Source organism: Pristiophorus japonicus, chromosome 13 (genome assembly GCF_044704955.1).
Source record: "Pristiophorus japonicus isolate sPriJap1 chromosome 13, sPriJap1.hap1, whole genome shotgun sequence".
NCBI classification, from domain to species: domain Eukaryota; kingdom Metazoa; phylum Chordata; class Chondrichthyes; family Pristiophoridae; genus Pristiophorus; species Pristiophorus japonicus.
In genome coordinates this window covers 31,599,385-31,626,832 of record NC_091989.1, presented here as the reverse complement: position 1 = coordinate 31,626,832, position 27,448 = coordinate 31,599,385, and the positions used below count along the sequence as shown (strand labels likewise).

The following is a 27,448-nucleotide window of genomic DNA, read 5'->3' as shown; positions in this document are numbered from 1 at the left end:
GCGGGTATTGGTCTTGTAGTGACACTCGGTTGATGGTGGCTTTGTAGTCACCACAGATCCTGACCGAGCCATCCGTTTTTAGGACAGGGACGATGGGGCTTGCCCAGTTGCTGAATTCAACAGGCAAAATTATGCCCTCTCTTAGCAACCTGTCCAACTCACTCTCAATTTTCTCCCGCATCACATACGGCACAGCTCTGGCTTTATGGTGCACTGGTGTGGCGTCTGGGGTGATGCGTATCATTACTTTGGTACCTTTGAAAGTCCCGACACCAGGTTGAAATAGCGACTCAAACTTTTGTAGGACCTGTGAGCATGAACTTCGCTCCACAGATGAAATGCCGTGCACATCAACGCCGCTGCTTCTAAGGTCAAGTCCTTGGTCTCAATTAGCTTCCTAAAAATCCTGGCATGACCAATGCCCTCAATGAAGAAATCCCGTAACATCTCCCCCCTGCAGGTGTCAGTGAACTTAGAGGCTGGCCAAGCGCCGAAGGTCCGCAACAAAGTCCGGTATGCTCTGCCCTTCCCGATGTCGGTGTGTATAGAATCGGTGTCAGGCCATGTGTTTACTACTCACCGGTTTGAGGTGCTCACTGATCAGTTTGCTGAGCTCCTCAAAGGTCTTGCCTGCTGGCTTCTCAGGTGTGAGCAGATCTTTCATCAGCGCGTATGTCTTAGGTCCACAGCTGGTCAGTAGATGCGCCCTTCGCTTGTCAGCCACTACCGCTCCCAGCCAGTCCTTCGTGACAAAGCTCTGCTGGAGCCTCTCAACGAAATCGTCCCAGTCCTCACCAACACAGTACCGTTCCTCTGTGCTACCGGTGGCCATTCTCGTGAGTCGTTGATTCCCGTTTCTCGTCGCCAAATGTTGTGTCCTTACACTCTACTGTAAACTACTGTAAATAACACGAGGCATATATTGGAGACAAGGTCACTCTGTGACCTGAACCTTTATTCACAGGACCAAGAAGTGATGACCCTGCATGGGACCTCCCTTTATATACCTGGATGACCAGGTGAGGAGTGTCTCCCACAAGTTCATCCCCTGTGGTCAAGGTGTGCATTTCTTAGGTGTATACAGTGTACAGTGTTGTTATATGAAGGTTACATACATGACACAGAATATGGCGCATCACAGGCACAAGCTCTGCTTCAGCTTGGGCAGGTGATGTGGTCCATGCCTGCCACCATGCTCTCTGCGTTCCTCACTGTCACACGGGGAAGTGATAGTTCCGAAGCAGGTAGCAAGGTGTTAGTTTACATCATGCTGCGGTTGCTAGGGGCCAACCCCGTTGGAGACAGAGTGGCTCCAGGGATATGGGAGGTGGTGTAATTCCTCCGGATGACAGCATTCCGTCTCCCCCCACTCAGTCACCAACCAAGCATCAGCGACGGTTGTCGCCCAAGCCACCTGTGACTGGCAACGCCGATGAAGAGACTAGCCAGTCAGAAGCCGAGCTTTCCACACCACGAGCTGGTCCAGTGTGTCCCCAGACACCGTCTCCATTGTCTCTCCCCTCAACACAGTAATCTGCACATTTTGCTGAAATATATAACAGCCTAAAAATCCCGGTCAGCTGCTTCCTGCAGGCGATCGGGTAAAAAAGTTAAAAAAGAAGTGCACTTATCTGAACCTGCTGCACCCACGAGGGATCCCGGTCCTGAGGCCTCCACTCATTGCGCGTCGGAGCGCGTGCATGTCAGGATGTCCACAGAGCTGGAGCTGCAGTCATATGGCTGTGGGCAGCCAATCAAGGTAAAGTATATACTCATTCATAATAATGGTAAGTTGGAGTTCCCATTATTATGATTGAGGAACCCTCCAAACACCCAAAACACTAGTAAAAAAAAATAGAAATAATAGTCCATATATTTTTATTTATTTAAATTAATTATATATGTATTATATTTTTAAAAAATTCAGATTTTTTTTCAAAAGTTTTTAAAATTATGGTTTAAAATAAACTTACCGTAGTGGGAGGGTTTTTAACAAAGTGTCTTTTTGAATTTTAGTTTATTATGTTTTTGTGTATTTTAAAACCCCAGCCTGTAAAAGTAGGCTATGCACCTGCTTTTATCAGGCGCAAGAGTTTTCAGGACATCCGCTGTGCAAGATATGGGTAAATCCTGCAATCTTGCCCATGCAAATGTCCTGGATGTGGAGATACGGAGGATGGCTCCAGCTTGACAGATCAGAAACGCCGGTTTTCAGCGCATGCGCATTGTGCACTGAAAAACGGCTTTTGCGATGCCTTCCCGGGTCCGTATACAGATCCGGGAGGCTGGAATTTCTGAGCCAACATGTAACAGTCACTGCAACTTCAAAAAGCAATTGTCATGTAAAGCACCTTTCAACACACAAAAGTCATTGTATTTTATTTTATATAATCAAGATAAATACACACATATGTATTATTTAGATATAAATAGGATTTCTCCCTTATCTCTGTCTTCAATGCTATGTAATTGCATTTTCAGGATGTCTCGACTGAATGCATCATAGTCGTTTTTTGTTTCTTTCTGGAGTTCAATAAAAATACTAGATTCCGATCACTATATTTAATGGTCTTCAACTTCACATTAGAGGCTCGGAATTCATCGACATACCACCCACTACCACCCGCGTACTGCCCCAAAATGCAATTTTGGTGAAAAAACACCTACATACTGCCGACATACCGCTCGGCGGAATATTCATCATTGACATACCAGCGAGCGGTATGCACACCATCTGCTATGCAAGACCGCCTGCATACCGCCCAAAAAGTCCAATTTTTATCGCATACTGCTGACGTAGCACTGGAGCTGCATACCGTCCTGGAAAAGGTGGTTTTACGCGATATTGAATGGGCGGAGTGCTCGGAGCCGCCATTTTGGAAATCGGGAACTGTCAGCTAAAGTAGCACCTCCTGTATTTCTGAAGTGAACAGTGATTTTACAGTGCAATTTAGAATGGAAAAGGTATTTTTATTGGTACGGAGTAACTTATTAAGATAGAAATCATTTTACTTATATTTCTTTCATTGAAAAATATTGTGGAGATTTAAAAAGAATGGGGCCTGTACTATCTCAGCCTGTATTGCTGACTACCTGTCTAATGGAGGAACCAGATGTGAGAAGGTTTATAAATGAATGCTTTGCTTGGATGTGGAGAGCTACGTTTTCGGACCCTGATGACTGTTACTACAAACGTTTGACACTGTACAAGAGTGCTTAAATTCAATTGAAATGTTTATGTAAAAATATAAAAAATATGCAACAATTTTAAAACTTTGTAAAACTTATAACTATAAAACAACTTTAATAACAACTTTAACAAAACTTTAACAACTTTAATGAACTTTTACAAATCAAACTTCAATTATTCAATGAACAAGTACAACAAAAGAGCCTTTGCTGTCCTCGACCATGTGCTACAGCACCCTTGGGACTATTCTTCCCCCGAGCCCGGACTTCCCCGTGGTGGTACCAAGCCGGCATGCAGCACCGCACCCCGAGTGCTGTTGCTGTCGTTGGGGGTCAGACATTGCAGGCGCAATAACTGGGGCCTCAGGAGAAGCTCGCGATGTGGAAGGCATGGCCTCAGGGCTAGAAGATGCTGTCAGCTCCCCACCTCAGGTGCTGTCGACCTGACTACTATGGTACGGGGGGATCCCGTGCCTTATCCCGGTCCCGTCGATTGCCGCATGTCTTCGGCGTCGGCGGTTTGCTCCATCGCGGTGATCATACGCGACATATCCTCTGACTACCGCTCTGATAGAGCTGCGATTTTGCGGCTATCGTAGCAATGGCCTTGAGCAGCTCTCGACCTATGTCAACGCTGGCTTGTGACAGACGCACCATGTTCTGGTACACGCCTATAGCAACTGACCTTTGCTGCACCAACCTCTGTCGCTGGGGGTGCATTGCTGCGCACCGCTTGGTCCCACAGAATCAGAGGAGCCATGGGGGAATCCCCTGAAAACAGACTCGGTGGTGGAGGATGTTCCAGCTGGCCCACATGGAGCTGGTGTATCCTCCTCCGTCTCTACTCCCACCTCCACCTCTCCAGGATCAGCGGCTCTTCCTCTTTGTCTTCATCATCTCTGCCAATGGTGAAGTCGGGAGAGGGCTGGGTGACGCCAGAGATGGAGGCAGTGGGTCTGTCGTCTGGTCTCTCTGTGTCGGTGTGGTCTGAATCGTCCGAGTCTGGAAGTACAAAACAACACTGTAAAATGCTTGGCACCAGGGGAGGGGTCAGGGTTACATGAATATATAGTACAGTGACTTATCGCAGTCTTACTTAAATGTCCACCATTGTTGCAGTACTGCATTACATATCGCAGACAGACAATACATATATGCATTGTGTTACCTGCCCCCAACACATCACATGAGGCCAACATTACAGTGCTATAAACTACATTACATTACATCAGGCCAACGTTACAGTTACAGTTACATTACATGACATGACAGGACCGCAACACAGACTGGATTGTATTTAACTTACCCTCCTGTGTGAGTGGATCAGCTCCAATGCCGGTGGTGCCACGTTTGCTATCCCCAACCAGGGATAGGCCACGGATCTCGATTTCAGTCAGAGGCTCTTGGGTTGCGGGTCCTCCCCCTATACGCGTCTGATTGGCTGCTATTGCAGATGTCTCCTGCAGAAAGTAAAGTAAATGAAAGTAAAAATCTTCAATCCATTTAACATCGCAGACACACAGGGTCACACACACACACACACACACACACACATGCAGTTAAAAAACACTGTGTTGATCCTCTTGTCATTGCCTGAAAGCATGAATGCATTGCCGTAACCTTAAGATAAATAACATCATCCGTGTGACACTGAACCTACATTTACATGGTACATGGCACATGGGGGGTGCATAAGTAAAATCATTATTTACTCTTGTTACCCTCACCAGGTCGTTCCACCCCTTACGGCACCTTTCCCCGGTGTGTACCATGGTACTTGTGGAGGACACAGCCTCCCCGATCTCGTCCCATATCCTGTTGTACTCCTTTGGGATGGGCTTTCCATGACCACCCTTCATTAGCTCGGAGTATCTCTCTGTAATATTCTCGAAGGGCAGGTAACTCCACCTTGATGAAGGTGGGCGCCTCAACCTCCCGTCCTTTTCGATGTTCCTGCGCTTTGATTTTTTTTTTAACATTTCCTTAATATTTATGTTCTGATTTTTGCTTTGTAAAATATGTCTTATTCTTCAAACTGTAGAATTATTAGTGGTTATGAATATTTTTTTAACTCTGCAATGTGTTTTTAAACTAACTGCCGGTCGACTAGCTTGCTGCTCCTTCTCACTCTCTCTCCCTCCTCTTCAACTCACTGTGCATGCGCAGGTGACCCCTGACCCCCGAAATCGCAGGTAAAACTCTTCTGCGAAAGAAACGAGAAAAAAAAATCGTGCATATGCAGTTCAGTGCCGCACCATCCATCGAAGAGAAAGTCGATCTGGATCGACTAGGTAGGTTACATACTGCCCGCTGCAGACTGCTGACATACCGCTGAGAAAAAAATCAACCAATTTTGTCTTCTTTGGTCTCGGCGGTATACCAGCAGTTTGAAATGACGCAGCGCCGGCATACCACTGAAACATGTAACGACCAATTTCGGGCCTTAGATCCCTGTTTTTTAAGGACAGCAAACTCTGTTGAGCTTGCCATAGTGCAGACTGACCCCTGCTGGCAGTGGCGGGCACTGATCTCACTGACCTTTGCTATGCAAAGCCCTTCCTACTGAGTTCTTCTGGTCAGTAGCCCAATAGCAGCATCCACCAAATCCAACAAGGCCACAGTTTTTGAAGGGCTCGTGCTCACCATTAAAGGGGAGGGGACTGTTTGTTACCTTAAATGGCTGTATTGGGATGAGGAGACGGAATACAAAATGTGTTCAATGAGGGCTAGATAGAAGACTCAGCATTGTCAAAGGAGTCATTGGAGCCCCTGCTGCAGAGGTATAGCAGAGGAAGGTAGTCTTCTTTGGAGCACAAGGCCATCCTCCTAAACTGTAAAATAAATGTAGTGGTATCGGGGGAGTGCCAGGGTAAGTATACCCACCTTTGCATACATTATTATTACATAGAAGGCATGGACAAATGTAGGTGGTGAGCTGCTAGATCCTCAGGTGGATAGTATGTCAAGTATGAGGATAACTGTTTCTCTTTTGTTGCACTAAAGCTGTAGGGCACAATTTTCATGGGGCACACTACCAAAAAATGGGCGATGGACCAGCGATGTACGATGTCTCAGTCTTACTGATCGTTGGGATATAGCCCATTTTTTGGATATTGATTTTCCACTCGTCGATAGGCCAGCGATATGAAATGGGCGATGTGAAAGGTCGGCGATGTGATGTTCGCCCATCGAATAGCCAGCAACGTGGAAGGCCAAAGCTTCCCTAGCAACGACCTACTGCGCTTGTGATTTTTTTTTTCTTGACTGGTTTTCCCCCGTTTCGGGAGGTCAGGGGTCATCCACACATGCGCAGAAGGCACAGGGAGGGGCAGAGAGAGAGAGAGAGAGAGGCTAGAGAGAGAGGTGGAAAGCAGAGACAAAAGAGAAAGAGAAAAAGAGGAGAGATCAACAAAAAAAGTTTATAAAAGTTAGATAAAATGTCGGAAACACATCAAGAAGCTGAGGGGGAGAGGAAGAGGGTGAAGCCATTTAGTGATGAGTCCAATGAGGCCCTAGTCAACAAGGTCCATTCCTGGTGGGGTGAACTGACTCGGGGTGCGCACGGGAAACCCCCACCCCGAGCTTATGGAAGAATTTGGGCGGAGATCGCTGCAGTGGTGTCCTCCGCATCCCATGAGGCGAGGGGGTCAGACCAGTGCCGGAAATGCTGGAACAGCTTGGTAGCTGCAGCAAGAGTAAATTGCATTTTATATTGTACTGATGCAAATTTTAATTATAATAATGAATCTCCTGTATTGAATTTAATTTGTTCATTCATAAATGTTTTACATTAATTACATGTTCAGATCCAGACAGGGCTCTGAACCTGGGACATAGTGTCCAAATTTGCCCAGCCGCCTAGAGCGGCGTAGTTAGGGGTGGCACACCGACTTTTTGGGGCAAAAAAAGCGGCAAAAATGTACCTGCTAATTTGGCCGCTCCCTCGTCATCCGGTTCCATTAGTGTGGCGCTGCAGAGCTGCGGGGGTGGGGGGGGGGAGCTTCGGCTGCACTTGCTCAGCACAGCTGGCGGGGGTGGGGGGGGGGGGGGCTTGGGCCCAGCATCTTGTGGAGTGGCGGCAGGGGGATGCATGACCGTTTGAGCGTGCGCTCATGCGCAATTCAGCGTGCGCGCATACGCAGTGGAGTAGGAAGCTTGGCAATCGGCCAATTAAAGGGAGAGCGTCCTAAGGATCATTGGCAATGGATCATATATAGAGGTAAGGTTCAAATAGTGACTTTTTTGTGGCTGAGGGAATGGAAAGGAGTGCTGGATAGGTGGAAGAAAGGTGAGAAGTGTGATTTTTGAACATTACCTGAGTGTAAGTCCAATACACGAATGGCGCAAGAGCGTGCAACAAGAACAAAGAATTTCCTCCATGAGGAAGTGGAGAAACTAGTGACTGTAATTGAGGAGAAATGGCTAGAGCTGATATCAGTAAGAGTGGTCCCACAAAAGTTTCACCCAAGGAAATGAGAAGAAGATGGAACCGAGTTGCAGAAGAATACTCCGCAGTGGTGAATACCGCAAGATCTGGAAGTCAGTGCAAAAATAAATGGCAGGATGGTAGGTCAAGCAGTGAATGTAAGTAATATCTTCATCTTTAAATTGAATTGCAATTGAAAATGTGACTATCTGTATGTGTCCCACCCATCAGAAGTGCACCATGTGTGAAAATTAATATTTTAATCTTTGCAGAAGAAATTGGCCCACAACAAAAGGGAAAGACTTAGAACAGGAGGAAGTCCGACAAATCTGCACCAACTGTCATCCCTGGAACAGAGGGTTGCTGCCTTGCTGAGTCGCATCGGCAGAAAAATAATCTGCTCTGCACAAGCTGCACCCACACGAGAGGGTGAGGGTAAGTCATTAAAATGCATAGTCGCCCTTCAAATCAACCTGCTGACTGGCCTGCCAAACATCAGACTACTCATGCCACCCATCCTGTCCTCTCCTGTGCTGCTAACCATTTGACTGTTCTGTTGTATTTTGCAGAAGAAGACACTCCTCAACATCCTGAAGATCCACCAGAAGATCCAGATGTGTGCGCTCCAGACCAAAGCGGGTGGGGGGAGGAGGAGTTTATGGAAATATGTTCACGGGAGAGTGCTGACCGCGATATGGATCAGTCCATTGTACAGGGCATCACACTGCTAGAAACCTCCATGAGCTCCTCGGCAACATTCCATGGTTTCACACCTTCCGAGGTCGCAGGTCCCAGTGGCGGTGGTGAAATGCATGTTGGGACATCCAGTGCCCCACCGTCCCAGCCTGCACCTCACACTGGAGGGGTGCCACGAGGCACACCCACGGCGAGGGGAAGGAGAAGCCGACCAGTATCTCCTGAGATGCAGCCTTCAGGAGAGGTTAATCAGGTTATGTCATTGGGTGAGGAGACCAATGCCCTTACAAGATCACTCTTGGCGGCCGTCAGTGGGGTGCGTGACGATATAGCGACACTGTCGGGTGAAATTTCAGCACTGAGACGGGAACAAAGGGCGGGCACTACAGAGGGTGTGCAAACGATGGCAGATGCCATGAGGGAGCTAGCTTCTGCAATAAGGGCACAAAGGCAGTATACTCAAATGCCACTCCCACTTCAATCCACGCACCAGCCAAGCCAGGCCCCCAACCCCCCCCCCCACCACCATCACCGACCCTATGAGGAAGTGCACTTTCCCCAAGATGTGAATGAGGGATGGGTGCAGCCTTTCTTTGCATTTCAATGACAACAACAACAACAGCACTGTAAAATATCCAATAAAAGATATTTTACATTAAAACTGAATCATGTTCCATTAGGATCAAACTTTTTTCAGTTGTCCCTAAATGTTGTAAAATCCCCTCACACCTACAGTCATGTGTGCCTGCCGCCCCTAGCCCTGGCGCGAGGGCTAGCCGGTGCGTTCCTCAGTTGGCAAGGTAGGACTGCTCTATTTTCAGTAGCTGATTTATCTCTCATTTATTTTTGATGTTGTGCTGCTGTTGTGCTGAAGATGTTGTGATGTTGTGCTGATGTTGTGAAGGCCTTTAGCGCTTTAGAATCCTCAAACTCACCTTCCTCCCCGCCCCCCACCCCCCCCAATCTCTGGCTACCTGCGCTGATTTTTTAAATGTATGTAAGATTTCTCTGTGCCTACAAAAGTGGCCACATACACTGGCCTAAGTTAGTTTGGAGTAACTTTCAGCTGGCCAAATGTGCTTCTATGGCCAAAAGAGGCATAAGTGGCTTGTCACGCTCCCTTTTGGAGAGAACAAACTAAACTAGAAAAAAACCTAACTAACTGACTTACACTGGAGCAAGTTAAATGGGGAAATTTGCAATTTTTAAGTTACTCCAAAAAAAGCTACTTACTCCAAAAAAAACGGGGCAACTCCCGGGGAAATTTGAGCCCCATGTATGGGACAATGTGGAGGGAGCTTTACTCTGTATGTAACCCCATGCTGTAGCTGCCCTGGGAGTGTTTGATGGGTTTGATAATTCCTCATTTCAGAATTCCTTACATGCTTAAATGTGTTTAACTTACAATTGAAGTAGTAGTAAGCCTTGCAGTGTTGCTCATAATAAGAACATAAGAACATAAGAAATAGGAACGGGAGTTGGCCATATGGCTCCTCGAGCCTGCTCCGCCATTCAATAAGATTATGGCTGATCTGATCATGGACTCAGCTCCAGTTCCCCGCCCACTCCTCATAACCCCTTATCGTTTAAGAAACTGTCTATTTCTGTCTTAAATTTATTCAATGTCCCAGCTTCCACAGCTCTCTGAGGCAGCGAATTCCACAGATTTACAACCCTCTGAGAGAAGAAATTTCTCCTCATCTCTGTTTTAAATGGGCGGCCCCTTATTCTAAGATCATGCCCTCTACTTCTAGTCTCCCCCATCATTGGAAACATCCTCTCTGCATCTACCCTGTCAAGCCCCCTCATAATCTTATACGTTTCGATAAGATCACCTCTCATTCTTCTGAATTCCAATGAGTAGAGACCCAACCTACTCAATCTTTCCTCATAGGTCAATCCCCTCATCCCCGGAATCAACCTAGTGAACCTTCTCTGAACTGCCTCCAAAGCAATTATATCCTTTCGTAAATATGGAAACCAAAACTGCACGCTATATTCCAGGTGTGGCCTCACTAATACCTTATATAGCTGTAGTAAGACTTCCCTGCTTTTATACTCTATACCCTTTGCAATAAAGGCCAAGATACCATGGGCCTTCCTGATCACTTGTTGTACCTGCATACTATCCTTTTGTGTTTCATGCACAAATACCCCCAGGTCCCGCTGTACTGTGGCACTTTGCAATCTTTCTCCATTTAAATAATAACTTGCTCTTCTATTTTTTTTTGCCAAAGTGCATGATCTCACACTTTCCAACATTATACTCCATCTGCCAAATTTTTGCCCATTCACTTAGCCTGTCTATGTCCTTTTGCAGATTTTTTGTGTCCTCCTCACACATTGCATTTCCTCCCATCTTTGGGATCTTTGGCATATAAATGCACTTTTCAGTAAAAACAATGCCTAATCTACGAAGCTACTATTAGTACAATTAAATATAAGTATAAATCTGAGTGGATCTATCTATAAAAGACCCTTAAATAACTTACAAATATCTTAGCTCGGGTTTTTTAGCTGCCTCCTCCCTTCCTCCGAAATTTAAAATGGCGTCTGCAGTGCCCAGTTCAGTCAGGAAAGCCCGGGAAAAGCAACTATTACACAGCGATGTTCTCGGCGAGCGATCAGCCCGGCGATGTGACGACGATGTGCCGGAAGTTCAAATCGGCGATGTGCGGACGATTAGCTCGCGAAGTGAGACGAAACTTGGGGGCTTAATTTTCTGGCGATGTTGAGGCCTGAGTTTCCATTTTTTGCTCAAAATGAGCGACAGACATCCGTTTTGGGCGATATATAGGTGATATATCGGCAATGTGAGGTGGAAAGTCTAGCCCTATAAATAGCATGCATGCTGTTCTGCAGTACCCTCACAATGCAAATTGGCTGATCCGGGGGATGCCAAAGTTCAATCAATTTTGCAGTGAAGCAGAGTTGGTAAAGACAGAGCTGCTCTCTCAATGCACAGGAAGTAATGGCATATTTTATAAGTATGGAGCTTTGGATTTTGACTTGAGTGTACATACAATTTGATGTGCCATTGTACCTGAAGATTTTGGCTCATGAAATTATCCTCAACTCATTATTACAGTACAATGGGAACACCTAAAGTTGTAATGATAGGTATCTCTTTGTTAGCTGAATTTGGAATGCAGCAACAATTGAAAAGACTGCAGGACTCTCTTTCTTAGGAAAGTGAATGATTTTGTAAGGATGCACAAATACAGATGAAAGAAAAGCTATGCAAAATGCTGATTGCAAAAGTAGATTAATGCGCACAGCCTAAGAAAAACATTTCACTCCAATAACAGCAACCTTGCTTTAAAGATTATTGAAAAGCAGGCTAAGCCAATGGAGCAATCATGGACCAATGTAATATTGCCTAATTTTTAGATCCAGTGTTAGGAGCATTATTTAGTTGCAAGGGCCATGATGCTTTCATCTTGCAATAGCTAATGGTGCCACAACTTTTTGAAGGAGCAGGGTGGATGGCTTTCTGGGGGACCAGGGTTACCTCTTGCTGCCCTAGCTATTGACACCAGCCTGGAACCACTATTCCAACATCGAAAGAGAATACGATGAGGCTTGTGCCTCCACTCAAATTCTCACAGAACGTATAATCAACATGTTGAACCTTCCAATGTCTGGAGAGATCTGACGGGATCCTATTCTACTGCCCCAAGAAAGAATTAAAGATTATTTGCATCCGCTGTGTTCTGCATAATTTTGCCATTAGAAGAGGGACCTACGCAGCCACAAAGGTTGGAAGGCGAGATGACACATCGCCCAGAGAGGAAGATGAAGAGGAGGTAGAGCAGGACGAAGAAGAAGTGGGTCCGACTGATGCATGGCCGGACAGACTGTTGTGACAAAGACTGATTGCCCAGACTTTTAGTTAAAAGCAGCCCTGAAGGCCCAACATTAACAGCTTTTTATACTGCACTTGCTGTGAACCAGCCTACTGGGTCAAATCCTGCATTCGCTACCATCCCTACACTAACCATCATGTGTTTCTCTGGCCAACAAATCAGCAGCAGACTTTCTAAAGCCGGAAGAATGAATCAATAGTTCCACTCCACATATGCATCCCTGCATCAATGTTTGCTTCCTCAGGGCTTCTCTTGATGGAAGTGGTGTATGTTCTTTACTTCCTAATCTTCTGCTTTTTCTAAGTGTCACTTCAGTTGGAAGAGCAAGTGTTGAGACTGCTGCCCCTCAGTGGGAACCCATGACTCACCTGAGACTGATGGGTGCTCATGTGATAGGGAGACTTCCTGCTCCTCCCTGGTGCCAGTTCCTTCTTGCAAGATTCATACACATCAAGAAGAGGAACTGTTAACATGGGTTCTGCAGCCAATGGCTGTGCACACAGTGACAAGGTTGGAGTATTAAAGATCTATGTTGAAGGTGCTATGTTGTTGTTGGGGCAATTGCATTTCTCTTTACTATACCTGTCATTATACTGTTATCCCCACTGCTATTTGATAGCATTACCTCCAGATTCAACTATTTCAATACTCTCCTGGTCGGCCTCACACCTTCCACCTTCCGTAAACTTGAGCTCATCTAAAACCTTCCTGCCTGTATCCAAACTTGCACCGTCCCATTCACCCATTACCTTTTGCTCATTGACCTACATTATCTCTGTGCTCCTCCAATTCTGGCCTCTTGTGTAACCCGATTCACTTCGCTCCACCATTCCCGACCGTGCCTTCAGCTGCCTAAGCTTTGGAATACACTCCCGAAACCTCTCAGGCTCTCTCCCCCCTCTCTCCTCCTTTAAGTCGCTCCATAAAACTTACACCTTTGACCACCTCTCCTAATATCTCTCTATCCCATTCCAGGGACTTGAGCACAAAAGTCTAGGCTGACACTCCAGTGCAGAGCTGAGGGAGTGCTGCGCTGTCGGAGGTGCGTCTTTCGGATGAGACGTTAAACCAAGGTCCCATCTGCCCTCTATGGTGGACGTAAAAGATCCCATGGCAATATTTCGAAGAAGAGCAGAGGCATTATCCCCAGTGTCCTGGCCAATATTTATCCCTCAATCAACATAACAAAGCAGATTATCTGGTCATTATCACATTGCTGTTTGTGAGAGCTTGCTGTGTGCAAATTGACTGCTGTGTTTGCCACATTACAACAGTGACTACACTCCAAAAATAGTTCATTGACTGTAAAGCGCTGGTGGTCGTGAAAGGCTCTATATAAATGTAAGTCTTTCTTTATATGATTTTGTGTCAAATTTTGTGTGATACAACAATAACAACTTGCATTTATATAGTGCCTTTAACCTAGTAAAACATTCCAAGGTGCTTCACAGGAGCATAATCAAACAACATTCCTATGAAGCACCTTGGAATGTAAAGGCGCTATATAAATGCAAGTTGTTGTTGTTATCTTCCAGTGAAATGCAGTGGTGTGGCCTGTTGAAGCCGTTAAGAGTATGTTTGCCTATATGAGAGCCATGCATCTCATCATCATCATAGTTCTTAGGTGGCTGTACAGCCCAATATGAGAACCACAGTTTCTGTCACAGGTGGGACAAACAGTCGTCGAGGGAAGGGTTTGTCGCACGCTCCTTCCGCTGTCTGCGCTTGATTTCTGCATGCTCTCAACGACGAGACTCGAGGTGCTTAAGGCCCTCCTGGATGCACTTCCTCCACTTAGGGTGGTCTTTGGCCAGGGACTCCCAGGTGTCAGTGGGGTTGCACTTTATCAGGGAGCCTTTGAGGAGAGTGGATGTGGTTAAGTATAGATGGATGCATATTCACAAAACCGTTAATAAATCCATAAACATCGAGAACTGGATTGGCTATGAGAAACGTGATCGATGAGGTTGCAGCCTGATGCTCCCCCGGGTAACTGCCCATTTCTCCAGTATTTTTGCACTGCATGTGTGCATTTGCAATGCCTATTCCAGCGGCCGGTGCTCGTTTTATTTGAGTTGTGCAAGAACTACATGTCCCAACATACAGCGCGTCTGCCAATCGGTGCTTGCGGGCTGTGGTGTGTGCGGGGCATGTTTCTCAGCGTTCTTGGTGTCAGGGGCTTTGCAGCTCGCAGACCCGGCACTGCCCCGCCATCCTCCAATAATGCTCCAGCAGTCCAGCCTGGACTGAGGAGCTTCCAGCGTGAGCTGTGCGTCGTTGCTCAACGCACTTTGCACACACACACACTGTACCTTGTGGGAGGGGAAGAAAATCTGTTTTGATTTTTTTTTAAAAGGAAATCGGACCAAGAGGTAATCACAGCTCGGAAACTCCCTCAAAAAATAAAGGAATAATGTCAGATTGGGAAGCACAGCAAGCGATTTTTTGGGACATCATAAGGTAATTTTTTTGGGGGGGTTGGGGAAGATCATCTCTGCCGAGCTGGGTGACTGTTTATCGGAAGGTTGAGAAAACCCAACATACCCTGGCTCCAGAAACTCTTTTCCCGCGGCGCGGGGAAGCTGTGCAACGCCGGCGATGTTGCCCGCTCAGGAGGCAGCTAAAATCTACCACACCAATTATGTGAGGAACTCCAGGGCGATCGGCGTGCTCTGGGCTATCTTCACCATTTGTTTCGCGATCGTGAACGTGGTGTGCTTCATCCAGCCGTACTGGATCGGGGATGGGGTGGACACCCCGCAAGCCGGCTACTTCGGGCTCTTCCATTACTGCATCGGCAACGGGCTCTCCCGGGAGCTGAGCTGTCGCGGCAGCTTCACCGACTTCTCCACCATCGCGTCGGGCGCCTTCAAAGCCGCCTCTTTCTTCATCGCCATGTCCCTGGCGCTCATCATGGGCTGCATCGCCTGCTTCGTGCTCTTCTTCTTCTGTAACACCGCCACCGTCTACAAAATCTGCGGCTGGGTGCAACTTACATCCGGTGAGTCAACAGGGCGAGGGAACAGCACTTGTCCTCCCCACCACACTCCTGGAAAAAAAATGCTAATGCCATTTTTTTAAAGATCAACTTCTGCCCCCCCCCCCCTCAGGCACTGTCTCTGCACACACCAGAGAACGTTACTCGCGAAGTGAATTTGTTTTTGGGGTAGCACCGTGTTGATCTCAGCAGGTCTTTTGACTGTGTGGTCAAACTTTTACACACACACACACACACACAGGCGCTCTCTGGTGCAAGGCAAGGTAGGCGGGGGAGAGGAAAGTCATCTTAAATCAGGCCGTGCATCTCTTAAACAGAGGAAAACATTTACTTCAGAATAACCCAAATCAATTTGTGGGCAACTATTGTAAAACCGGGATGTATTATTGTGACCCCCCCATCTCAGGGGATCACAATAATACATCCCGATTTTACAATAGTTGCCAACAAATTGATTTGGGTTTTTCTGAAGTAAAGGTACATTTTATACGGTAGATGTTTATTTCCTGATCAGTTGCGGTTCTGGGTCTGTCTCTAGCAGCTACTTAACCAACCATCACGCATCTCTGAAGCAACCAGTTAGAGAGACTGTCAAACGTTTTTTTTTTCGCAGTATTCACTTTGGGTTACTATACATTTGCCGCAGAAATGATGGAACTCCTTTTTGTGAGAATCCACCGGATCGAATGCACATTTCTGATCGATCGAGCCACTGCCTCTTTATAATGTTCAGGATAAAATTGGGACGACTGTATGTGACACTTGTGTGGTGGGACGCCCACGGATGATATACTTTGGATGGGAGCTTATTTGTCGACATCTGAAGTTCTGTCAGCTTTAAAAACGCGTGTCCGTTGTACTGATGTATGACAGTTTTAGCAGCGGAGTTTACTGTGAATCTGTTACATGTCAACTCGGTCCAGGAGCAGGTTCCCAACTAGTTTCAGGTGTTGTTAGAGCGTGAATTGGTTTGAACTCAAAGCACAGTTTTAAACCATTTCACCTTTGGCCCGGCTTTTTAAAATGTGTTCATTTTACCTAAATGTGATCATCTAAAAAAAGAACATAATCCCAATAGAAAGCTAAAATTGATGATCAATGTTACATAGCATTTATTTGTTAACCGTTACCTACAATGGAACGATTGGTATTTTAATTTAAACTTGGGTTGTGTCCTAATTCGCTGCCATATATTTTATATATGCTTACACCAATTTGTTTTTTGTGCCAGATATTGAAAATAAATAGTACACTTTCAGATTTCATTTAATTCACAATTTTCCCTGTAATGGAAGTGCAGTCTAGCACATGAAAGTAGGCGAGCTGCTGATATACTGAAGTGGTGACCCTTGTGTATTGATTACTGAATGATGAGGAGTTTGCATTTAGTCCATGAATTATCTGTGTGCACAATGGGATGCTGTAGTCTGGAATCCACACAAAACTATGAAAAGTGTCTCATTTAACATGCTGGAGTATACAGAGGCTTGCTTCATGTTTCTGGGAGCAAAAGGAAGTAAAGATTCAGGGATGTTAACAATTACTTTGTTATGAGGTCTCCATTATGGAATTGTGGCTGGTCCATGGTGTGTCTGTGTCCTAGTGTTTAAAAGTTAAAACAATGAAGATTAAACTATTACAGAGAATGTGTGTATTGCAAATAATTTAAGAAGTTACTAAAATCCTGGTATAATCACAAATCTAACATTTATATATAAGGTATTGGCATATTTATTAATATAACAGATTGAGGTTATTCAGTCTGTGCATAAGTAATGTTTGTTTAATACTTTATTTTTTAATATCCCAGCATATTTAATGAATGCTCGATCTAGCTATCTTATGTAGGATCATTAGCATTTTTGTGACAAACGAAATTATAATCTTTGTCATACGGAAAAAATAAAAGTACAATATATATGCTATTGTAGACTATTTCTGTTTTTGTTACATTTAAGGAAGATGGTTTTTAATGTAATTTAATCTTCAGACTTCTGTCTCATTCTAATTTTATTGTGGTTAATTTAACCTACATTAAATAGTTACATTCAGGAAAAATGTTCCCTACAAGAAGGATTATAAAAGGATTACATTGCATAAAAAATGAAAAGTAACAAACTATTCCCATAGTTTCTGTGGCACTGCTGACTTGAAAGAGCACTGTTTTGTAGATACATACTGAAAGTCAACCATGCATGTCTCTTTGGAATAATGTGGAGTCAGATCATCAGTTTGCTTCATCTTCATATCATACACTATGCAGTATCAGCTTGTGTATAGGAGGCATGGTATGAACAGGACTAAAGCTTGGCTGATTCCACTATTTCAGTTATGCTATCTGCTTTAATTGATTCTCATTAGATGATTATGTTGAATATCTAAAAAGATTGAAGATGGCAGCTGGGTCAGGTTATTATCAAAGAAGATGAGATCACTTTAGCAGTATTGAATAACTAAAAGGAAAGTCTTTCAAACCAATACCTTGCTGAAAATTAAAGCTAAGTTACTATTTGGAATTTAGAGCAAGGTACTATAACTGCTTTTAATATTTTCCATTTGCAATTTGGCAATGACATATACTTGTCTTTATTAATATAAACCTTAAATATCTTTGGGCACAAATATTTAGACAAATTGCCTTTAAGGTAAAAATACAAGGTGTTGGGCTTGGATGGCTAGGATTTTTAGAACATCCAAGTGGCTGGCATCTTGCAAGCTATCTTGTATAGGTACTTCCATCAAGCTGAAGGCAGATATCCTTTATCTAGTTTAAATATAACCTTGGAGGATGGGATGACAACTGCGAGAAGGGTATATGAATACACACACATATATCCAGGGTTATCGGGAATCAAGAGACATGTTTACCTCTTCAGGTCTTATCAAGCGCCAAGCTGGCTAGTCAATCATCAGTAATGCCCTAGAATATTGTGAACCAGCCTAACCCTCACACCAGATTACCAAGTCTGTCACAAACAACTGAGTGAGTTCTAATCTCCCATGAACAACCTGCAGTATCCAAGATTTGGTACCTAGCTTAATATGATTGCGGAGAAGCAAACAGTTACTACTGAAGCTTCACACCTCCAATTGGTAGAATCACTGATCGCTGGGATATGGTGTGTGCCCAGATATGGTTAGGAGGGTGGTGAGTGATGCTCCTCACCATGTTACTCCCATGGAGTTCCTGGTACTAACTGTCTACCTTGTGTTGGCTAGTTATCCAATGATCATCCTCCTTGGAGTGGGAGATAAATGGACTCTCTTTGGGTGGGGAGTTAATATGGCTCCAGGGTGAAATGCTTGGCCAAATGAGGCAGTCACAGAGCTATGCCATCGGCTGCAGGCTGAATTATAGACAGTTTCAGGAATTAAGATGTTTCTTCTCCTGGCTCTGAAAGATACAACTGAGTTAAGCTTCTATGCTACATGATCTTTCCAGAAACAAGTCAGTCTGCAGTACATACCTGTATAAAGCAAGTGAATAACACTGCATTTGCATGGGGAAACATCTTTATAAGATTTTCGGTGAAAAGGAAACAGCAATTGTAGATATAGAACTTGTTGCAGCTAACAAGCATTCCAAGAGTCCAGGGCATAATAGGTGGAACCCATTTGGCCATTAGGTTTCCATATGTCAACTGAGTGCATACATGAATAGGAAAAGATACTATCACTCCATAAATATGCAGGTGGTTTCTGATTCAGAAACTGGACTCTGCACATTAATGACCATTTTCTAGGAAGCACCCATGTTACTTGTATTTTGCAGGAATCCACAGTGCCTGCATTATTTGAGGGTCCTGAGCGGATGGCAGTTTGGACATTAGGTCTACTTTTGGAATCCGTGGCTGAACCTCCTAATTCGAAACCCCCACACAGCAGCGGAGTGTAATTACAATGAGGTGCATACACCATCCTAATTACTGGGGACCACGTCATTGGGATGTTGAAGCAAATCTCCCATTCTGTTCAGTCAGGGTGCTGCTCCATATTCCAGGCAACATCGTCAAAAGCATCAGCACTTGCTGCACTATTTTGCCATCCAATGAAAAGTGGGTTTGAAGTACGATAAGGTGGAGGCCCATGGAAGAAGAGGAGGTGAACATTGTAGGAGCTGATGCACAGGGAGGGAGATTGATGCCGAAAGCTGCGATCAAAAACTACTTCCAATAATGGACATCTCCTGCCATTGATCAAATATATTATTTCTATAAAAAATCATACTCATTGCTCCCCTTCAAGAGCATACTGCACATTACTGAAGTTGATCACTATCTTTCAGCCCCCTTCTAGCACATTACCTTTCCAAATAAATACTGTCTGCACGAAGGAGAAAGGTGTGAAAATTCCAATTGCATGTGGTAAATTGTATCAATGTGCTTCTCCATTGTCGTTCTATTACTTGCACTTCTCCTACTATGTAATCTAAAGCTATGTATAAATTGGAGGAGCAACTGCGGTGGTAGGCTGTTGTTTGGTATTGCTGCTCTGGATGGATGGTGGTGACCTTGAACCTCTGGGTACAGAGTCACAAGATAACCCTGCAACAGCTGGAACCACTTTCAACAGCAAAGTGGTTGCCATTGTCTGCCCACTCTCTGTCACTCCATGAATCCGTTAAAAAGTCTTGGTGGATTGGGTGGATATGACAACAAGCAGAGGAAACCACTTCAGCTGCCCCATTTCCAGCCACGGCGTAGGTTCTGGGAATCCCAGCTGGATGACTAGTGACCTGTACGTGATCAGTCTACATAGTGTCTCCGATGTGGCTGAAGTCTATCATCACTGCTATTTCCAATGCAGCCTGTAAAATCCAGCAGCAATAGACTCATGCAAGTGGGTGCACAAGATCTCGAAAATGCCAGTCACATAATTTATGAGAGTAAGTTGGTCTGTGCTTGTTCCCTCTGTTCTTTGAGCTCCCCTGCAAATGACCCCGAAGATATAATTTATTCCATGGTGCTCTGCATTTGATTAAATCATTCATAGATGACCAGATAGAGCTGCACTGCTGCACATACTCCACCAGCTGCTGCAGGCTACTCACGACAGCCTCAAAGGATATTATAAAGGCCTTTTGCTCCTGCATTAACTCTTGTCTGAAAGCAGGCCCAATAGCTTGCCAATAACCAGTTAGCAGATATACAGCTCGAAAGATAACAGATATATGAAATGTGCATGGAAAGCCACTGAGGCAAATAATATACATAGATTTAAGGAATAACTATATACGTTTCTGGAGAAAGTGGAGATTGTAGTCTCTGGCAATCACAGTATGATTGAGCTGAAGCATTGGCGTACGATGAAGAGTGAGGACATCAAAGACTCAGCTCAAGGAGGTTGCGTTTTGAGGGGATGAGGAGAAAACTAAGAGAGCCAGACTGTATTGCAGTGTTAAAAGAATGTTTTCATGGATTTTTGATTACAACTTGATTGCACTCTATGCAGTCATGAGATTACAAAGTAACCATATTGCACTGGGAAAGAATTATAGCAGAGGAAGAAGGACTTGAGCAACAAATGAAGTAACGTGACAGATAAGGAAGTAAAAAGAGATTTTCTCCAATTCTAAAACTACAGGTAGATAACCGGACAAAGATGAATATAATGTTAAATTGAAGGAATTAATAAACTGGACAGAAGTGACAAAATGGAAAACAATACTGAGATTGTGGGAAATACAAAGCACTCTTTTAAGTGTGAAGAATTTTTGAAATATATTTTCATTGGGAATAGGTAATCAGGACAATGGTAAGAGTCGCAAAGGATTGCATGGATGCAATAGGGGTCTTTAATCGTTTTCCTGGCAGGCATCTGTGCCATTCAAAACACCACTGGAGTGGGGGGGAGAGGGGAATTTAATACGGCAATTTGTCATAGTGTAAGAGGGCCCAGTGCTAAGAGGAAGCTAAATTTAAAAATATTAAATGTTGCCGCTTTCATTAAATTTTGAAATGCTTCCAAAACACTTAGCATTGCTGGATGCAAGGGTGCACAAGCATCCCGTGCATCTAATGCAGAAGGGCACAAGTGACAAGAAATAACTGCATTATCCTTATTTACATGGTTACTATGGCTAGAATCTTTGACGATGGAGACAAAGTCGGGGACACAGTGTAAATTGCTCCCACTCCAAATTCCACCCGACCTGTCCACATTACGTTGTTTTTGTGGCCCCAGGCCAATTGGCTCCAAGAGCTTAGCAAACATTTTGACACATTATCACACACAGGATTAGTCCACAAGATTGGCAGGTACAGAGCAGGGAAGAGCCTTCGGGAGTGATCAGAAATTGACTCAATCAGCAGAAGCAAAATGGTGCTGCACCAGAATGGAAGACCGGGAATAGCGAGGTGTCTCAGAGGTCAGTGGATACATTTTTTGTTGTTGATAAAAGCTGTGAGATAAAGTATAGTATTTATATTTTTAATTTTGACACCAGACAGATGGACTGCAATGGTCTTCCCAACCCTGTATATTCCTATGGTGAGAAAGTGGGCTTGAGAGCAGCCCAAAGAGGCGTGATTTTTGGGCCAATCAGCTGATTTGTTTTTCCTAAAATGTCCTCTTGCCAAATAAGTACAACTTTATCAGCGTAAAAATAAGTCGTTACTGTAATAAAAAGAGAAATACCGGAAACAGACAGCATCTTTAAAGAGAGAATAAAGGTTAATGTTTTATATGCAAATCTTCATCAGAACTGTTCTGACAAAGGGCTTTTAGCTGAAACAGTAACATTTCCAATGTTGGTTGACCTGTGTATTTCCAACACTTTCTGTTTTTATTTCAAACTTCAAGCATTTATCAGTTTATAAATAGCCTGCCATACTTCAGTTTTATTTAAGAGAAGATCAAAAGCTGTTTGAAAGGATACCTCTTCCCCATAAGCAGCCCAGAATATGTGCATTTTTGTCAGTCTATTCCCAGGAATGATGAAGTGCCTTCCTAATCTGCTTCAGCATCAGCAACATTTTCTGCAACATAAATAATCATGCTATTTAAAATGCATGTTGTAATTCATTTTGTCAGAGCTTTTGTCATAAAAGCAAGTTATGTTAGGCTTTCTATCTTTTAAATGTTTAAACTAAAATAATTAACTAGTTGTTATCACTTTCCATAATAACCAAAGGTTCAGAGGTGTAAGAAATATTAAATCTTGTTGTTTTTGACAAAGTAGGTCCACGTTACCACATGAATGAAGTATGCTGTCTGAGGATCTCTGTTCGCTCTTTTTATTACAGGATGAAAAAAATCCTTTTCTCATGAGAAAACCAACTGGAGAAATCCCTGCGCAGTGAACTGCTAGTTTTATTTGGTCTCAAACACTATTGCTTTTCTAAAGTGTAAAGGTTGACCCCCCCACTTGAAGTTCATCTGTTTAAAATATTAGCACTGCTGTGACCCCATTGCTTGGACAATTTGTCAATTATTTGCTTACAAGCATTTGGAAGAGCTCAGGCAGAAAACCCTTGGCTGCAGTCAGTAGTTGGTGTAGATTACTCACAGTGTTGACATCTATTGAAATAGGCCACCAAATAGAACAGGTACAAAAATGATACACCCATGGTTTGTGATGGCTGTTTTGTTAAGTGTACAGATAAGATTACATAATTTATCAAATTCATTAATCCCGATCAATTAGAAGCAACTTTTATATCAGTGTGGCATGCATGATAAGATGTGCAACATTTAAAACTGGCACATCACCATCCTGAGGGATACAATTCAGGAAGGAGACATTTATAGGTTACTAAGTTTTAAGCAAAAAATATTTTGGAAAATGCTCCAAATTATTTTTATTTTCAGAGTACCATGTTCATGCTTATAAAAACCATAGATATTTGTTCAATTGTCAAAACACTTTCAGACTTTCCTTCCCAGTTTACTTGATACTCCAGTTTTAAATACAAGTGGGACTTCTTGAGGTAACTGGAGGTCAGGTTGTTCAACCAATTGTGTTGGATTATTTGCTTTTTGGTTTAGTGTTATCATTACAGCCCTTTCCAAAAATCATCCTCAGAAGAATGAGGGTCGACTAATGAATCACAACTTTTAATATACAAGAGAAAACCAGGTGAAGGAACAAGGCACATTGTGCAGGAGATGGTCACGGTTGAAGAGAGTAAGAGCAAAAATGAAATCAATCAAGAAGTAGCCGTTGGGTGACTCCAAGTTTTGGTTTTTGTAGATTGTAGGAGGAAATTAAGACTTTAGCGCAGGAAGAAGAAATATGGTCACCAAAGGCTGAGGCAGATTCTGGCCAGGAAATTGGACCTGTTTATGTCAGCCATTAAGGCGGGCTTGGAAGAAAGAATGGCGGCTGCCTATCTTCTGCCTGTTTCCGGCGGGTCCCGCAGCGGCCACCATTGTGGGCAGGTTGGCAGTGCTGCCATTGCCTGTGCTTGCTGCAGAAATGGAAATAAAGCAAATCGTGACATCAATGAGAGTGCAACGCTGTTTTGATGCACAATCTGCCATTTTGGACATTGGCACACCTTTTAACAATCCCTGCCAATCACATTCAGCAGCAGGAAGGTCCCCCACCCACCGCCACCAACGTTATTGAAAGGGATCATCAACAATTTTCAGCTGACTTGCTTTTTCATTTTTACTTGCTCTGTGTAAATTTGTGCAACTGTTTGGAGCTTTCTACAGTTAATTAAAGTTGCTGAGGTGACAGGGAGTGTTGCTGCAAGTGGAGAGCGTCTTGCTTCTCATTTAAAGGGATCTGCTCAGACCACTTGCACCCAGTCCTGGGAGCTCTACTTGCAGTCCCCTTTGCGTTCAAGTATGACCGGGAGATGGAGCGGAGGCAGCGAAGAAGAGGACAAGCTGCGCGCAGAGGGGCAGGAGGGCTCTCAGCAGGGGACCATAATCACCTAGTGTCTTCCGAGAGCACTTTTCCTACCTGCACTTCAGTCAGGAGCAGTGGATTAGGAGGCTCCCCTTTACCAAGGAGGTGGTCACAGAACTCTACCACCTCCTGGAACCAGACCTGCAGCCTCAGAGCAGGTGACAAAGGCTCTCCCAGTGACCCTTAATATTTTTGCCACAACACCAACAACAACCACAACCACAACTTGTATTTATATAGTGCCTTTAACATAGTAAATCGTCTCAAGGTGCTTCACAGGAGTAGTTATACGACAAAAATTTGTCAACGAGCCACATAAGAAGAAATTACAGCAGATGATCAAATGCTTGGTCAAAGAGGTAGGTTTTAAGGAGCGTCTTATTGTGTTCCGAACACAGATGAGACTGCACACAGGGAGGTTAAAGTAACAGTGACCTCAGTCTTTATTAAGACACACCAGAGTGAGGAACAGGCCTTAGGGGCCGGCTTATATACAGTGCTCCCAAGGGATGCTGGGATCCCTTGGGACTTCAGGGGATGCACTCCCTGGTGGCGGAACATGGGAGTGCATGCTTTACAGATACACAACATCACTCCCCCCCCCCCCCCAAAGTCAAAGTGAAAACTATTTACAAGGTGAGGTGGTCGGGAGCCTTTCTTTCCCTGGTGGACCGCATCGGTACAAATGTCTGTTCTGGTGTTTTGGCTGTGCCCTCACTGGGCTGGCGTGTTGTTGGCCCTGCAGGGCTGCTGGGTGAGCCTGGGCTGTTGGGTGTGATGGGTTTGATTTCCTGGTCCGGGGTGGTGTCGTTGATCCTTTGGGTGTTGTGGGCTCGAAAAAGGTGGTGTCTGCTGTGGGTTGTTCAGGGCAGTCTGTGAACCGCAGCCTCGTTTGGTCCAGGTGCTTTTTGCAAATTTGTCCATTGTCTAGTTTGACTACAAACACCCTACTCCCTTCTTTAGCTATCACCGTGCCCGTGATCCACTTGGGACCATGTCCATAGTTTAGCACATACATAGGGTCATTCAGATCAATTTCCCGTGACACAGTGGCGCGACCATCGTTTACATTTTGTTGCTGCCATCTGCTCTCTACATGCAAGTTGAGGTGAACCAGCGAGAGTCTGGTTTTAAGTGTCCTTTTCATGAGTAGCTCAGCCGGGGGCACCCCTGTGAGCGAGTGGGGTCTCGTGCGGTAGCTGAGCAGTACTCTGGACAGGTGGGTTTGGTGTGAGCCTTGTGTGACTCGTTTAAGGCTCTGTTTGATGGTTTGTACTGTCCGCTCTGCCTGCCATTGGAGGGTGGTTTAAACGGGGCCAAGGTGACATGTTTGATCCCATTGCGGGTCATGAATTCTTTAAATTCGGCACTGGTGAAACATGGCCCGTTGTCACTGACCAGTATGTCAGGCAGGCCGTGGGTGGCAAACATGGTCCTCAGGCTTTCAGCGGTGGCGGTGGCGGTGCTTCCCGACATTATTTCACATTCAATCCATTTTGAAAAAGCATCCACCACCACCAGGAACATTTTACCGAGAAACTGGCCCACATAGTCAACATGGATCCTTGACCATGGTCTGGAGGGCCAGGACCAGAAACTAAGGGGTGCCTCTCTGGGCGCATTGCTCAACTGAGCACAGACGCTGCATTGCTGTACACAGGACTCTTTAAGTCAGAGTCGATACCGGGCCACCACACGTGGGATCTGGCTATCGCTTTCATCATTACTATACCCGGGTATGTGCTGTGGAGATCCGAGATGAACGTCTCCCTGCCCTTTTTGGGTAGCACTACACGGTTACCCCACAACAGGCAGTCTGCCTGAATGGACAGCTCGTCCTTTCGCCGCTGGAACGGCTTGATTAGCTCTTGCATTTCAACGGAGATGCTGGCCCAGCTCCCATGCAGTACACAGTTTTTTTACGAGGGACAGCAGAGGATCTTGGCTGGTCCAAGTCCTAATCTGGCGGGTCGTGACATGTGATTTATCATTTTCAAACACTTCCATGACCATCAACAAGTCTGCGGGCTGCGCCACCATCAACAAGTTTGCAGGCTGCACCATTTCCACCCCCGTGGTGGGTAATGGTAGCCGACTGAGAGCATCCACACAGTTCTCGGTGCCTGGCCTGTGGCAGATGGTATAGTTATACGCTGATAGCGCGAGTGCTCACCTTTGTATGCGGACTAAGGCATTAGTATTTATCCCCTTGTTTTCAGTGAACAGGGATATGAGGGGCTTGTGATCGGTTTCCAGCTAAAATTTGAGGCCAACCAGGTACTGATGCATTTTCTATACCCCGAACACACACGCTAATGCCTCTTTCTCAATCATGCTGTAGGCCCTCTCGGCCTTAGACAAGCTCCTGGAGGCATAGACGACAGGATGCAACTTCCCCGCAACGTTAGCTTATTGTAATACACACCCGACTCCATACACAACGCATCACATGCTAGCACAAGTCTTTTACATGCGTTATACAATACAAGCAGCTTGTTGGAGCATAAAATGTTTCTGGCTTTCTCAAAAGCAATTACTTGTTTTTTTTCACCATACCCAGTTCTCACCTTTACGCAATAACACATGTAGGGGCTCTAAGAGGGTGCTTAACCCCGGCAGGAAGTTACCAAAATAGTTGAGTCCCAGGAATGACCACAGCTCCATGATGTTCTGTGGCCTGGATGTGTTCCTGATAGCCTCTGTCTTGGCATCTGTGGGCTGAATGCCATCCGCCGTGATCTTTCTCCCCAAAAACTCCACTTCTGTTGCCATGAAGACGCATTTCGACCTCTTCAGCTGCAGCCCTACACGATCCAATCGCTGGAGGACCTTCTCCAGGTTTTATAGGTGCTCGACGGTGTCCCAACCCGTGAGCAATATGTCGTCCTGAAAAACCATGGTGCGTGGTACCAACTTGAGTAAGCTCTCCATGTTTCTCTGGAAGATCGCTGCAGCTGACCGAATTCCAAACGGGCATCTGTTGTAGATGAACAGTCCCTTGTGCGTGTTGATGCAGGTGAGGCCCTTCGAAGACTCCTCCAGCTCCTGCGTCATGTAGGCCGAAGTCAGATCGAGCTTGGTGAACGCCTTGCCTCCTGCCAGTGTCGCAAATAGGTCGTCTGCCTTAGGTAGCAGGTATTGGTCCTGTAGCGAGAAACGATTAATAGTTACTTTATAATCGCCGCAAATCCTGACCGTGACATCACTTTTGAGTACTGGAACAATCGGGCTGGCCCACTCACTGAATTCCACTGGGGAGATGACGCCCTCGCGTTGCAGCCTGTCCAGCTCGATTTCTACTCTCTCCCTTATCATGTGAGGTACCGCTCGCGCCTTGTGGTGACTGGGTCGTTTCTCTGGGACCAAGTGGATCCGCATCTTCGCCCCGGAAAAGTTTCCAATGCCTGGCTCAAAAA

General features: G+C 45.0%; 1 protein-coding gene across 1 annotated transcript in view; it reads left to right on the top strand.

Annotated features, from left to right (window-relative positions):
- The first annotated feature begins 14,381 nt into the window (after positions 1 to 14,381).
- lhfpl3 (LHFPL tetraspan subfamily member 3) overlaps positions 14,382 to 27,448 on the top strand; it is a 355,755-nt gene continuing 342,688 nt past the window's right edge. The window contains exon 1 of the mRNA XM_070897318.1: positions 14,382 to 15,178. Coding sequence (XP_070753419.1) covers positions 14,776 to 15,178 — 403 coding nt within the window. The 5' untranslated portion in view covers positions 14,382 to 14,775. The remainder of the gene's footprint in view (positions 15,179 to 27,448) is intronic.